At 43.4% G+C, this 15,768-nt stretch overlaps 1 protein-coding gene across 2 annotated transcripts in view; it reads left to right on the top strand.

Moving 5' to 3' along the window:
• Positions 1 to 710: 710 nt before the first annotated feature.
• frmd5a (FERM domain containing 5a) overlaps positions 711 to 15,768 on the top strand; it is a gene marked incomplete at its 5' end in the record, with an annotated part of 86,751 nt that continues 71,693 nt past the window's right edge. The window contains one exon of one of the 2 annotated variants that reach the window (XM_083763780.1): positions 711 to 821. In XM_083763780.1, coding sequence (XP_083619906.1) covers positions 720 to 821 — 102 coding nt within the window. The remainder of the gene's footprint in view (positions 822 to 15,768) is intronic. The other variant, XM_083763781.1, reaches the window with a different exon arrangement.

The raw sequence follows: 15,768 nt of genomic DNA, 5'->3' as shown, positions 1-15,768 counted from the left end.
TATATTGTTGGTAGCGCGCCGTGACGATGTAGTTGACGCTTAGATGTCTTCAAATTGATTGTTATTTGTAGAAATAGTAGCAATATTTTCTCACTAATCTCACACGATAACAAATAGAAATTTTGAGACAATCGTTGCAGACTGTGGAAGCTTATTTGTTTTTAAATTCGGAGTCGGATTGACACAAATAAAAACATTAACAGGTGCATTTCACTTTAAGATATGTCATGTATTTATTTATTTACTTGATTTTTCTTGTGCCAGCTTCTCAAAGCTCTTTTGAGAATGTGCTGCCCTGCCTGCCTGGCCCGAATGATCCGAATCGTGGCGTCACTCAGAACTTGGAGTAATGTTGCATATTAAGTGGCCAGAAATGCCCAACATCCCCGTTGGTTCTCATTGACGTCAGTTTTCAGGGGGAACCGCCCTCTTGCTCAAGTTGCATCGGTGAATGGTGAATGATAATCCATCGCTCGGCTACACAACACAAGGGTGAACTGCCCCTGGATCTGGATGCGGGTATCATTTGACTCTTCTCTTTTGCATAGGCCGCCAGTGCACGAAGACTTTATGGGACGGCAGTGCTCCGCGAATCGGCAGTTGCATCCGAAGCTGCAGCTCGTTTTTCAGATAGGAAAATGAGGTCATTGTGACATTACTTAGATGCTGTGTTCAGTTTATTGTTCTGGTCCTAGACGCAGACCAGTCATTCCGAGAAGATGTTGAGCCGATTTATGAGTGGCAGCATCAGGAATCTTGAGAGAGAATACAACTGTACCGTCAGACTCCTGGATGATACGGAATATACGTGCACAATTCAGGTTAGTCACCTGTTCCATTATACTTTTCGACAGCAGCGCAATTCCCATTTCCCACCCCAGAGCATAGTGGTGCAAATGCAGTTTCTGACCTGAAAGCGCGCAGCGAGTGTTTAAGCAATCATACACACACAGTGCAAGCATGCAGACCAAGACTGGTCTCGTCTCTGTCATGGTATAGTGCTTCTGCCTGGGCACTCATACAGGGAGAAAGATGTATTCGCTGTTTGACATATAGGCCTGTTGTCTACTCTACAGGAATTCAATTCGGATTTCCCAGGGCCAGTATGACACATTATCACGACAATCCTCCACTAAAAGGGGTGTTGGGTACATGCAATGCATCTCGCATCATGAAGGATCAGCGGGACAGACAGGGCATGACACCTCACACCTGCACATCAAAGTTGACAGGGTGCAACATGCATTCAGCTAAGCCAGGCCCAGAGCTATTGAGGTCTGCACATAGCATCAGGTGGAAACGATACATGCTTTTTACATGGCATTTGCTTGTTTGTTACACTTTGACAAGTTTGGATTGCAGGGTTACATCTTTACTTGTTACAGGCCTTGTTTGTTATACACATTTACATAAATTGTAACATGGATTTGAAAAGACAAGTTGATAAAGGAAGAAAATAAATTGGGTATACATAGAGAGACACTCTTTTATAGCGATCATTTACACTCAGTATAGTTTCATGCCAGCTCATGCCATTTCGCCAGCCTCTTGCATCAATAATGCACATAAGCTATCCTATTGCTGCACTGGAAGAATGAGTATTATCAATGCACACCATGGATCCTCATTGGCATATAAACGTTGCCAAAATACAGCCAGGTGTATTGATAAAAGACCTTGATAGATGATTATTGATATTAATCATGATAGTGCTTGATGTTTGTTTTCATATGTAGACTTCAGCAGTAGGGAAATAAATGTATACCGTATGTATTATGTTGCATATGATATTAAACACAGAAGGATCAAGGCCTTGTGATTAAATCATGTTATTTCTTCCTTTTGTCTCTCCACTTCAAGACTTGCTTTTGACAACTCCTTTGCCTTGCTTTGGCCACAGCCTTCAAAAGCAGGTGATCATCACATTCATTTCAAGATATTAGAGCCTTTCTGCAGGATGCAAAGTTGTGGGGAAACAAAGGGATCTTCCACACGCACACAGACACATAAGAACCGCTTTTCAAGTAAGACCTGTCACTGTCAGGGAGACATTAAACGCATCGAGAGAGCCACCTGTGTGCAACAAGGAAACATGAAGCAACCATTTGTGCTCACAGTCTCACATGCTTTGATATCTACTTTCAGTCTGCTGTAGGCCTACTGCATTTGAACCACTGTCAACCTTTGGGGGTACGGAATACTGTCAGTGATGTAGGAACGTGACTGTGTGCTCAGGTTGTAAACAGACCTGTGTCTGTGCGTTAAGGATGAGCTTAAGCCGAGGCTGGAGTGAATCCATCAGGAATGTGAAGCCAGCAGGTGTGCTGTTTGCAGCAGTGTCGTGTGGTTTGGTTAGCTGACGTCACCAGACTGGAGGCAGGGGAGGGGAGTGATAGAGCAGAAATGCTGCCGTTACTGTCTGGCATCCAGTATGTCTAACCTGGGCCTTGGTTGACACCTAGACTGGGGTTATTATCAGTAATAGGCATAACTAGGTCATTCTCCCTCTCTACCACTCAGTCTCACTGTGTGTCTTTCTCCGTCTTCCCCTCTATCTTCCCCTTTGTCTCCCTCCTCTTTATATCCTGTTCCCACAATGCCATAACGTGAAAATCTATCCCCAATGGACCTGTGTCCATTACACTTTCATCTTTCCCTAAAATGGTTATTAATGGCTCTCTAAATTCAGACTAGCCCCCGGCTTATAGGCTGTCCTGCTTCCTCTGACACCCAACCAGGTAGGCTACCAACAGCTTTGTCCTGATTACCCCAGTCTGTAAAGGTCTCTGTAGCTTACCTTAAGGAATCTTAAAAACAAACTTGGGTGTTGAAAATTAAAATTGAAGCTGTCAGAACTCTGTCTTACTCTATGGCTCTGATCACGACTAGGTGGTGAACTGTCATCTACATTTAATGGGTAGATGTTATCATGTTAGTCAGGTTTTTACCTGACAAAAACATGAACTATCAAATATCCACCAATTAGAAGAAGGGGCGGGGCTAAGTTACACCAATGAAGGACTCAAAACCATGTCCGATGACACCACCTACAAGTCTGTATGACCACACACACACACACACACACACACACACACAAAAATACCCCTCCGCGCGGTGACCGTAAATGACCACTTCAGACTAAAATCCTCAACGTGGCTCAGCATACCTGAGGCAATGCATATAAATACTGTAGGCTCACAGGTTGCATTTCAAAACACAAATCGAAATATAGCTCAGTTCCAAATGGAGCTAATCGAAATACTGTAGGCTGCTACTCACATGTAGTTCTGCCTGCCGTCTGTGGTGGTGACTGGGACCGCTTTGGGTTTTGGAAAAGTTGAATAAGTAGTCTCATCATTGAGTGGTGCAACCACTCCTATAGACAGCTATGTGTGTGTCCCTGTGTCTGAGAACGGAAATCACATATTGTCACCACCAAGTGTCACTGTTGTGCAGCCTAACACACAGACCGAGGCCAGGGAGGAGAGCTTGTACAGTACAGTACACTGTACAACTCACTTCAGACGGGTCAGATTTTTTTCAGTTCAAGTGGTAAAGTTAACGTGGGCATGTGTCCATCTTTATGATTACAGTTGTCTTTTGCCGGGATGCGACTTCACTCAAGGTCAAAGTGTGGATGGAGCTGTTGTGTTTTGCTTGGTGTTGTGTTGCCATTTCCAATGCCACCTGTACTCCATCTATCTTGCCCTCTCTTTTGAAATGGTCTCACTCTGTAAAGTTGTCCGAGTGGCCATTTTATTTTTAAGTGGTGCAACCAAGGATCAGCAACGTCTGTCCCTATGTCTGTCTAGGGTACCAACAGGTGCAAAAGTGGCGCTGTTGAGCTAGAAACAGAGAGAGTGTTGCCTGCTAATTAATGTGGAGTGAGCGTGCATGCAAGAGACAGAGAGGGAGGGAGGGAGAGAGAATACCAAAGGTAATAGAACATGCACATCCACTCTAGCCCAGGTGCTGGACAAATGGCAGTACAAGAGGAAGAAAGAGTCTGCAACACTGGTAGGAAAAACTCAGCTCCACTGGTTTATTGATTAAACGTTTCGATCACTGGAATTTCTCATTTCCTGAAGAAGATCCCAGTGATCGAAACCTTGAATCAATAAACCAGTGGAGCCGAGTTTTTCCTACCAGTGTTGTGGTCTATTTCTTCCAGAGAGAATACCACACTCTTACTTGTGAGAGAGAGTGTTGTCTGCTAATTCCCCTACACAGTAACTCTGTTATTTCTCAACCGTTTCGGACGCGGGGCAGCTCACCAGAACCGGAAGTGGGTCTGGAAGTTCCGTGGACGGCCCGGGTGTGATTTTTCTAATAGCCTAACAAACAAAAAAAACACTGAAGACCAAACTGACAAAAAACTATAGCCCATACTAGGCACCCGCTTTGCAGCGAGATCAAAGCGTGTCGCCACTCTTACTATTCCACTTGGCCTGATTCTTGCAGCCTCCCTTTTATACTAGGTGAGGTGAAACCATACCAAGAAAACAGATCTAATTGGTAACCAGTAGTACTAACCACTTAACTCAAACCCATGAGTTGATTTGCACAATTGTATACGGTTTTACTAAACCCATTCCAAATCCATGAATACATTTCAGGCACCACGTCATTAACATAAGAGAACATATAGCACAAGAGCTCTTGGAACATAAAACAGACACCTTCTACGTTCTACTCCATAGCACTTGGTACCTTCCCCCACTCAATCAAGAGGAAATAAATAGTACTGCACAAATAGTACTGCAGGAGAGACAGGTGCCAAACAATCATACTAAACACAATTCACAATCAACAGAAATGCTGTTAAAACCCATGCACCATCTTTGTGTCCTTTTATAATTCATTGTTGGTACAAATGATAAAATAAGAATAACATGCAACACTAATGTCCTCCAACACTTAATTCATGAAATGTGCTATGTCAATCAAGTTTGATTTGACATAATGCTCCACTCTAATGAATTGTAGAGCTTTTCCCTCTATATTTGTATGATGAAGAAGCACCTCATTATAGTACTGCCCTTCAGAGTTAGCTGCAGTCCAGCTGTAGTTTCATGCAAGTCCCTGCCATCTTTGCCTCAGGCCTCTTTCAACGTGATGCTGCTGTGCCTGGTGTAAGGAGTTCAAACGCTCATCACATTCCCTGGGACACATCTGAATAGCAGGTCATGTCCAAATGGAGGGATCTAGCCACTTTCAACTTAGCGTCCTTATTTTGGGCATGTCATTAAAGGAGCACTTCAAACATTTTAAACCTTATAATTGGTCCTCGCTCAGTCATGCTCATCATAAGATGGCACCAATTCTGTCTACCCACTCTCTGTCTCAGAGCTGGGCTGTGGACAGTTCAGAAACTTGCCTACCAATGACTTCATCAATGAGGATTCCAAACTAAACGGCTAGACAGAAACAGTGACATCTTATTCATTAGTGAGGACTAGGGATGTGTGGAAAAATTCATTTCTCTCATTTATTCGATTAATCAGTGCAGGAAAGTAGGCCAAATTAATTATGACTTCATGCATGGCTGTAAAATGGCCACAAATCGAATTACAGCATCTTAACACCCCGAGCGGCATAAACGGAGGTCTCCGTCCTATCAAATAGTTACACTCAGGACGGAACATTAATGGTATCATCATAACCCAGCGCATCGCTCCACAGGCTGGGAGCGCCTGTTGGGCAACATTCAATGTAATTTCCGGTTGAGACGTCATCCAAAGTGATCTTAGTGGATGAGATCGAAAATCTTAAAACGTGAATAACTCTTGATTTAAATCAATCCGTCCAATTCTAACCAAAACGTCCCATCGCAGTCCCGTCGCTAGTCGCTTTAGAAGTAATCATACCTCCCGTTGTCGATCGCCTCGGGAGTGTTTTGGCTACATCTATACTAGCTACATTCAGGATGGCATCTGGTGCACCTTGAAATGCGCTCCGTAACTGCAAATCGCTGGGCACCCTGATTTAATGTTCCTAAATACCCCCTGGCGTTCGGGATGTTTTTAATTTGTACACACTGGGTAATTGGCGAATCTACAAATTAATTCATTTCAGACAAACATCACATTTAAACAACTTGTTTTTTTTAATCATACATAGTCCCCTATCAATCTGTTGAATGTTGAATGAACCTGCCATATTATGCTCCACCTCTAACCTTGATGTTTATTGAAGTCTTTGCCGTCAACAAAACTGAGTGTTAGCATCGACTACTATACTGCTCATCTGTATGATGAGTTGGGTTAAAATCACATTGCTTGGTGATGGGCAGTGTGTTAAAAGGATGCCTGGCTAATAAGACTTACTGTATATGCCTTAAACATTATACTTTCCCTCTAACAAAGGGAATTTAAATAAAAAAACACTGTCATATGTCCATGTGTGGTCCAGCCCTGACCAACACTGCACAAATCAGTGTGACAGGCCCACTAATCACCCATACTTAATTAACATTTTTGCTTGTTAAAAATCATAATTTTATTGAAATGTGTAAAACAAGACGTGAATGTCTTCATAAAATAAATATATACTTTTTAAATTAATAGTGTTACTGTAAACTATAGTATTTTAGTAAACCTTTAGTGGGTCAGGGCCATTTGAACATGCTCATCCAAGTGAGGACCAAGTTGAAAATGGTGGTCAGATTGGATGTGTTCATGGATACCTACCAAACAAAAGACACGTGAGATCTATAAACTCACAACATGAGATTATAGATGATCAATATTTATATAATAATGTAATGTAATAAATATTCTCTGCTGGTTAGTTTGTTGGATGTGAACTGATCCCCAAGTTTCTCCGGTCAGAGAGAGTATATGCGACACCAAGGTATATTTCAACAGAATAGTAGTTTATGGTCTTCAGTGAGCCATGGTTTCTACAAGCAAGATATAAGAAATGGAATACATATTAACTATAGCATTAAAGGACCATATGAATGACAAGTAAATCAAATATAACTTAGAACATATGGCAACAGAATGGCAACAGATGTGTATAAACAGGTACACTGGCATTCATACACTAGAACATATTATGTGAACAATCATGGTATGGCAAAGTGATCAACATAGAGGTACATCAGGTCAATACAGAACATAAAGGCTTACATTGGTCAAGGACGCACAGCTGCAGAGAAGTGAGTGGTGTTGTAGGGTAGAGCGCTGCAGGTTCTGCATTGCATGTTGCCTGTGTGAAGGCTGGAGACTGAGTGAGGGCTGTGGAGTGAGTGATGGCTTATATAGGGCACACCTATATAACACCTTGGTCATTGAGTTGAGTGGTGTGATGGCAAACACCTGTGTCATTGTGGATGCAGGGAATGGGAAATGTCCACCAGAGGCTGCCATTCTGACAGCATGGATATAATTCACAACACTTTGAATATTTATTTTGTTGCTCGACAAAATTAACACCTTAAGTGGCACAATGTGACAAAACTATTACTTTTGGTGAGTTGCACAGTTCTGATTCTTGATTCCTGATTCTGAAGCCCAATTCACCCTTATTACAATTAGGTATACTGTCAGTTGCATTCGTTTTGACCCTGGGCCCTCTTTACACAGCTTGTGTTTGCTGTACTCTGAGTTTGAACTCTCATCAGCGTTTGCATATGGCTATACCGTGAGAACCCTTTTGTTGCACAGTGGCATCCTCAGATTCTAATATTTGACCAGATCTCCATTGTTACCAAATGGCTCAATATCTCACCTTTTGGTAGCGCATAGGATAGATGGAGAGAAAGGAAGAGTATTACTGTACTGTACTGTACTGTACTGTACTGTACTGTACTGTACTGTACTGTACTGTACTGTACTGTACTGTACTGTACTGTACTGTACTGTACTGTACTGTACTGTACTGTACTGTACTGTACTGTACTGTACTGTGGATACTGCAGCAGCCTCCAGGACCTCAGGCCCGATCTTACATTTCCCTGGTGAGGTCTTCAGCTGGTCCTTATACCTCTTCTTTGGCCCTCCTGCCAGGCGCCGGCCATGGTGGAGCTGCAGCACTCTGCAGGGCAGTCGATCTTGGGGCATCTGTATCACATGTCCGAGCCAGCGCAGTTGGTGCTGCAGGGTGATCATGGCCTCAATACTCCTGCAGTTGGTCTTGGCAAGTATTTCAGTCTGAGGCACATGATCACGCCAGGTAAGGCCAAGGATGCGCTGCAGGCATCCAATATGGAAGCGCTCCAGGGCCTTGATGTGACGGCTGTATGTGGTCCATGCTTCACAGCTGTAGAGGAGGGTGGTGATGCAGACAGCCTGGTAAACAGAAACCTTGGTGTGCAGATGGAGTTTGTTGTTCTGGAAGACCCGTCTCCGTAATCTCCCAAAGGCAGCTGATGCCTCCTTGTTCCGGTTTTGGATTTCACTGTCAATGCGGCAGTCAGGATACTGACCAGGTATTTGAATGATGGAGTTATTGTTATTGTTAGTGGCTTGTGGTCAATGGTGAAGGCAGTTCACCCAGTGAAGGCAGTTCGCTCCAGTACTGGAGCTCCATTGGCAGACCACTTCTGTCTTGGTGTTGACACACACACACACACACACACACACACACACACACACACACACACACACACACACACACACACACACACACACACACACACACACACACACACACACACACACACACACACACAGTCACACACACACACACACACACACACACACACACACACACACACACACACACACACACACACACACACAGCTGTGTTTTTAGTGGCTATAGTACAGTATAACCCAGTCTGTCTGCGGGTTGTCACTATCTTTACATTTTAGCTGACTTGTAGATTGGATATTTTCACTATTTAAATAGTTTTGCCCCAAATAGGAATAGGGATTATTTTATTAAACAGTCGATGGATTTATTTTCATTTGTATAATCGATTAAATCGATTAGTTCGATTAACTTATGCACCCCTAGTATAAAATCACCCATTCCAAAATCAGGCAAAGCGTGAACGGTTTTTAGGAGGGCTTGTTTTTCTCTTCCTCAAGGGTGCTCCTTTCTCTGTCTCCTAGGTGATATTAAGCAACTAGGAGTTGGGTGGGTGGGCATACATTTAAACAATAGTGCCAGGGTCTCAGCTGTTGCTACGGTGACTCCACAGTTACTTACTTTGCCAAAATGTGAGATCACTCCCAGTCAGGATATCCCCTCGCAAAAGCCTCTACAAAAGGCCCTGGCCGTTAGCTGTCAGAGAGTAGAACCTGTACGCACACACAAGAGGATCATTTACTCCCCGAATGCCATTGAAGCGTACTGGTGATGAGGTGGCTAATGCCACACCCACCCAAATTGGTACCTCCCCATGACTGTCCCCTGTATAGACCGATTCCGTACCGGTTTCATGGTCGCAGCCCACGTATTTCCTGTAGGCGGACTCGACGTAGCTGCGGGGGTAAAACCCTCACCAGGCGCACCTCTTCCACTACAGTGAACGGCAGAGTGACTGATGTTAGTTTGCCTCAAACTTTACTCCTTTACCTGCTTTTTTACTAACACTAACATTACAAAGATGCCCAGAACATCGAGATGAACCTGTGTAGTTTATGGCTGCTCCAACAGTAGTGGCAACATAACAAATAAAATAAAAACGGAATGTCTAATATCCACCGCGTTGGCGGGGACCAGAGCCATTGAGCAATGGTTGAGACAAAGCAGTGAAAGATACATAACGCCAGTCTTACCCAATACCAAATATTTCTGTTTTATTAACACAAGGCTGCTGTACTTTATACCTCATACTTTAAATGCTTAGTATGAGGTATAAAATACAGCAGCCTTGTGTTCATAAAACAGAAAGATTGGGTATTGGGTAAGACTGAAATTATGTATCTTGCAGGATTCTTCACTGCTTTGTCTCAACCATTACTCAATGGCTCTGGTCTCAGCCATCGCGGTGGATATTAGACATTCCGTTTTATTTTATTTGTTATGTTGCCACTACTGTTGGAGCAGCCATAAACTACACAGGTTCATCTCGATGTTCTGGGCATCTTTGTAATGTTAGTGTTAGTAAAAAAGCAGGTAAAGGAGTAAAGTTTGAGGCAAACTAACATCAGTCACTCTGCCGTTCACTGTAGTGGAAGAGGTGCGTCTGGTGAGGGTTTTACTCCCGCAGCTATGTCGAGTCCGCCTACAGGAAATACGTAGGCTGCGACCATGAAACCGGTACGGAATCGGTCTATAGGGCATAGCAGTGGGTGTGGTTTTCTGGGTCCACTGAAAAATCTCCAGTTAATTTTTACCTGGCATCTCCCTTAGAGATAGGGTGAGAAGTTCAGTCACACGAGAGAGACTCGGAATAGAGTCGCTGCTTCTTCGCCTCAAAAGTAGCCAGCTTAGGTGGTTTGGGCATCTGTTTAGGATGCCTCTCGGGCGTCTCTCTGGGGAGGTCCTTGAGGCATGTCCCACTGGGAGGAGACCCCGGGGCAGACCAAGGCACAGTTGGAGGAAACGCATCGACTCACTGGCCTTGGAACGTCTCGGGATCCCGCAGGAGGAAGTCACTAATGTTGCTCTGGAGAGGGAAGTCTGAGAGCTGTTGCCCCCGCGACCCGACTACGGATAAGCGGTTGAAGATGGATGGATGGATGGATTCTTCCCATAGAGATTAACAAAAATATTTATATAAATTATTGTAAGCCTATAGAATTTCGAATATTTTAAATTAACATTCAAATTTAAAAAACTATAAAATTGCTGTGTGAGTTCTGGCGAGACTCTGTGCCACGTAAACTAAAACATTATGCAAAAATGTGGCTATTAAGATAATTATGAATCATTCATTTGATCTCGCAAGACTCAAGAGAGCGCATTTCTCAGCACCAACCACGGCCCATACAGGACCGGACCATATAGATAAAGAAAGAGAATGTTTTACAGCATAATTATTATGCAATATTCATATCATATTCATATTAAAATCATATACATTCAACATTTGAAATCATTCGAAAATTGTTGGAATACATGTGGTGTTTTAAAAGGAATATTTGAATATCATTTTTGGCCAATTGTGGCAGCACTACGTATGACAACGGGTATAACAGGCAGTTCTGGACAACCGCCTAACAGACCGACTCGACACCATGCACTGAACCCCTTCGGGCCGTCTGCTAATTTTGTTGGTCAGTCGAACGGTTCTCGAGATATGTGTCGTGAATTAGAGTTGTACGTACAGAGATTCTGTACATTTATTGTAAGATGACCACGGAAACATGCCCTCACGTTTTTTTTGTGTAATCCTTTTTAGCATTGCATTGCTTGCGTAACTGGACAATGTTTAGAAAATATGGTCGATGCAATGAATAGATAGTGTTGTTCAACTGGAGTCAGGTTACTTTCCAGCCAGTCTCACTGCCTTATACAAGGCATGTTTCTCTTCCTCTCTCTCTCTCTCTCTCTCTCTCTCTCTCTCTCTCTCTCTCTCTCTCATGTGGCATATGCCTGGACTGCTATGCCAGAGCAGGCACCCGAACTCAGTCTCTGTCTCCCATTCTTAAATGGTTCTTTAAAAGGCTATATTGTTGCACAAAGAACCATCACCTACTAAAGAACCATTTTATTTAGTCAATGGTGTTCCTCATATGGTTCTAGTCTAGAGAACCATTTTTGTCATAGTTATTGGGTCCTCAAAGAATCATCCATTAACCACTTAAACCATGTATTAATAGGCGAAACGTCACATAAAATAGCGGATCTACGTACCGGACCAAGTACAGACCACTGGGAGACACTGTTCGATGAAGTATAGGTTTAAGTGGTTAATAAGGTTTCTTTATGGAACAATTAAAATAATGGTCTGAAACCAAAAATGGTTCTTCTATATGAACACTTTCGGTTCCAGTTGGCACATTTACTTTTCTCTGTCGGATATAGGAGTCTGGGTGCCATGTCATTAGTCCGACGTCTCATTGTTCCGACGGTGCGTTGGTCCGACTTGCGTAAACGTAACCGCATGTGGAAGCCACGGGTTAGACTTAACCGGCCACGGTTGTCAGACTAACGGGATGTCAGAGTTATGGGCAGTCCCCGGAGTGTGTCTGTCTGCTCAACCCTGTCCCAGCTCAGAAAGGTTCAAAACAGTGTCTGCAGTCCGGCAGTGTCTGCTTGCGAGTTTGTGTGCGTTCACGCTTAGAACTCATGGCGGCTGCCATACTGTTGATATTCTGCGTATCAATGATTAAAATGTGTGCTAGGCATGAATATCTCATGGGGTGCTTGTGTTTATGTCTCTTATTGTTTTGTGTAAAAGCACTTTGAGTTGACTTGTTGTTGAAATGTGCTTTACAAATAAACCTGCCTTGCTTTATCATAGCGCTGGACTGGGTGTTTGTTTGAGTTAGTGTCTGCAAATGTCTCACATTGCCTCAGCATCTCTGTCTGTCTGTGTGGCGTGCACGTGGCAGTGTGTGAATGTGTGTGGGCAGGAGGATGGACAGAAGGCAGGCACTCTGTGCATCGATAGCAGTCTGCTGCTGTCCACCATTGTGTTGTCTGGGCTGTGTTGTGTGATGGAGGAAAACAGAAGAAGGCCAGGGGTTACGCTCCAGCTGGGGGCGTGAAATCAGCTCCCCCCCCCCCACTCTTTGCAAACTGGGGAAATCCACCCCATGCCGTACGTAATGGATGCAGGGCTGAGGGGAGGAGAGTGTAGTAGTGGGGTTCACGATCCTATTACCCCTTGCATAGCTTGTTTCACGCCAACGCTTGTTGTGTAAAGGAGATAGCCTCCGGCCATGGTAATGCAAACAGATTGATTGTTGGTGATGTTTAAGTGCTTCAGTAGTCACATAAATTACTTGACATGGTGCGGTGGAGTCCTGGAAGCTAGCTGGCTGGCTTGACTGCATCACACAGGGAAATGAAAGCTACTCTTGAGGAAAGCTTTGGTTGAGTCCCAGCAGTGATTTGAGCCTGATACGATATTTGAGAGAGAATGCTTCCTTCATGGTGGTAGGGAGAAATAGGGAATCGATTCATGTTTCCACAGATGGATTTACTATAAATGGCGGGACATGAATAAATGCTTTGAAAACATGTGGACCCCAAATTAAGTGTTATGTCTCCATTCCTTTTTGTTGCATTTTTCCCCAGGGTGAAAAATCTGAAATACAATGACAAAAATGACTTTTCTTTTGTCATGTTGGGGGGCAGATACTGCAAGTGAGGCACAATAAACAAAATGATAAAGAAAAGATTCAGATTTTGAAAATGTGTTATTTGTTATGTTATACAGTAACTGATGAAGGCTGGATAGCTGAAATGTCTGGCATATGGAACAATAAAAGAAAGATTGCTGAACAGTTTATTATGAGCACCAGAGTGGTCAGATCGTGGTGGTAAAATACTGTAGCTGTGATTTGTCCAGTTTCACTTGACATGGAATCTTACTTGTTGGTTCTATGGGCAGGAATTCATTAGCCTACAGGTAAACAAAACTCATTTAAAACGGGTCTAAATTTTAAAACACCTGACAGTTTTTGTTTTTAATGACCAAATTGCAGGGATCTATGTATCATTTTGCTTCATCTATTGCACAGCCCTGACTGGGTGTGCCCATTTGGACATGAGAAGCTCTACTGGACAGATGTCATAGATCTACTAAACATACCACCCGGAGGCATAAGCTCTCCTCCTCCCTCACTCCATCCCTCTGCTCCTGTTTGTCTGTGAGGCTTTCAGGGCTCTGTCGTGTGAGATAATTCAGCTTTGTCTGGCTGTCTACTTCAAGTCCCTGCTCCTCTGCTGCCTAATAAGAAAACATGGGGATATGCTGGTACCACTACACTACTGACGGCTGCAGCACTGGCCGAGTTGTTGATTTAAGATTTGGATGCAGATTTAAAATGACTAATGTACAAGTAAAATTATGAATAACTATACCAGCATAGTAGTATGATATAGTTAAATAAAAAATTTTGTTTAGAACATGACCACATATGTCCACAACAGTGTTGTGAACAAGTCATTGTAACTAGTAGAGCATCTGAAGTGCACTTACTCAAGAATTGGTACATTGATCTTCTGTGTGAAGTATCGCTGGTTCTGTCCAGGCCAAATGTGGCTTTGGGTTGGAGATTAATCCTAATCTGGGGGTCATCAGAGCACAGTGTCAGCAGCATGAGATCAGACAAGCAGACGTCTTATTAATTTGCTCTCGCTATCTCTTTACACTGCGGTCCTAGTTGTATCGGTCCATGTCTGCTCCACAGGCCACCTTACTCTCAGACTCTCTCTATCTCTCTCTCTCTCTATCTTGGTTTCGTGACACTTGCAGGGTTTCCTGAGCTAATGATCACTGACACTCCACAGCTCTCTCCTCTCTCCACCGTTGTTATACAACGCAGCATTGATCACACGTCTGTAGTCCGTACCGCCCCATCTTAGCTCCCCGACACCCACCCTCAATTCTGTGGAATCGACTCATCTGTGAGGGCTTTGGCGTGACTACTGCACTGATGAAAGGAGAAGAAACAAACTCAAATGACAGACAATCCTGGAGGTGGCATCAATTGATGGCAACAGGAAGTATTTTATTCATATCTGTCCATCGTGACTCAACCTACACTGTGGCTGCTCCATTGAAGTATTTTCTAGGGTTGATCTTGTCGCCTGTAATTGTTGACTCAGCAGAATTATTCAATGAAAAATCTTGGTTCACAGTTCATGTCCTTTTTGAGAGGATTAGGCTCTAAATGATTGGAACAATCTTCTCCATGAATGAATGTAACTTAATTAAGCCGGATTCTTTTGTTTGTCATTTGCGTATGACAGGTTATAAAAGGAAACTTAACAGAATGCCTTCTTTCACATTATAGAGCTGGTATACTGCAAGACCCTTTAGTGAGTGGTCTGAAGTATATAGTCACAGTTTTTAGTTACAGATAGTTCTCAACTGCATGTCTAATTGTCTATTGTTTTAAACGAACGAAAAAGAAAACGCAGCCTTCATCTTTTATGATTCATCACTGTCATTGGTCGATTAATGGCAAAGGAACAAAACTCCTCTACTTCAGAGTAGGCTACAGAACCTTGGCCCCTGCTTTCCTCTCGATATACTGAAATGAACATCTGCTGAATCCAGCAAAATGTGCTTTTCAGATTCAGCCGTTTACCACAGGTATCTGAGGCGGCCTTATGAGAGCAGCCAGCCAGGAGGAAAACCATCTGCATGCATACAAACAAACAAGTGTCTGGTTCAGGGAAGCAGAACACCCTGCCTGTAATTGTACAGATGGGGCTGTGAGTCTGTGAAGAGGCCACTTGAGCTGAGCAGAGTAAGAGGCTGTTCTCTAATATATCTCACTCTCGCTCCGCTTCCCTGTCCTTTATCTCTAAAGTTCATAAAACGGATGTGTGCGTACGTGGTGTGTATTTCAACTCTGTTGTATAGTTTGACTTTATTTGGCAAGCGTTAAAATAATGTGTCAAAAGTGTGGAAATGGGCCCAGGCCGTAGCGTAACGGTCTGGGCACCGGACTGGTAATCCAGTCGCAGTGTGCCGCGGGTTCGACTCCCGGACCCGACACGGCCTTTACTGCATGTCATCCCCCCATCTCTCTCCCGTTTCCTGTCAGCCTACTGTCTGTCCCTTCAAAAAATCAATAAAAGGCGTAAGCCGCAAAAAAAATATCTTAAAAGTGTGGAAATGTCAAAACAAAATTGTGTAGCCCTAATTGAAAATGTAAATTTAAATAGCCATATTATTTATTGTATATA

Source organism: Protomyctophum parallelum, assembly GCF_964188405.1.
Source record: "Protomyctophum parallelum genome assembly, chromosome: 4".
Classification (NCBI taxonomy): domain Eukaryota; kingdom Metazoa; phylum Chordata; class Actinopteri; order Myctophiformes; family Myctophidae; genus Protomyctophum; species Protomyctophum parallelum.
The sequence above is the reverse complement of the archived record's forward strand: the minus strand, read 5'-3'. Positions and strand labels throughout refer to the sequence as shown.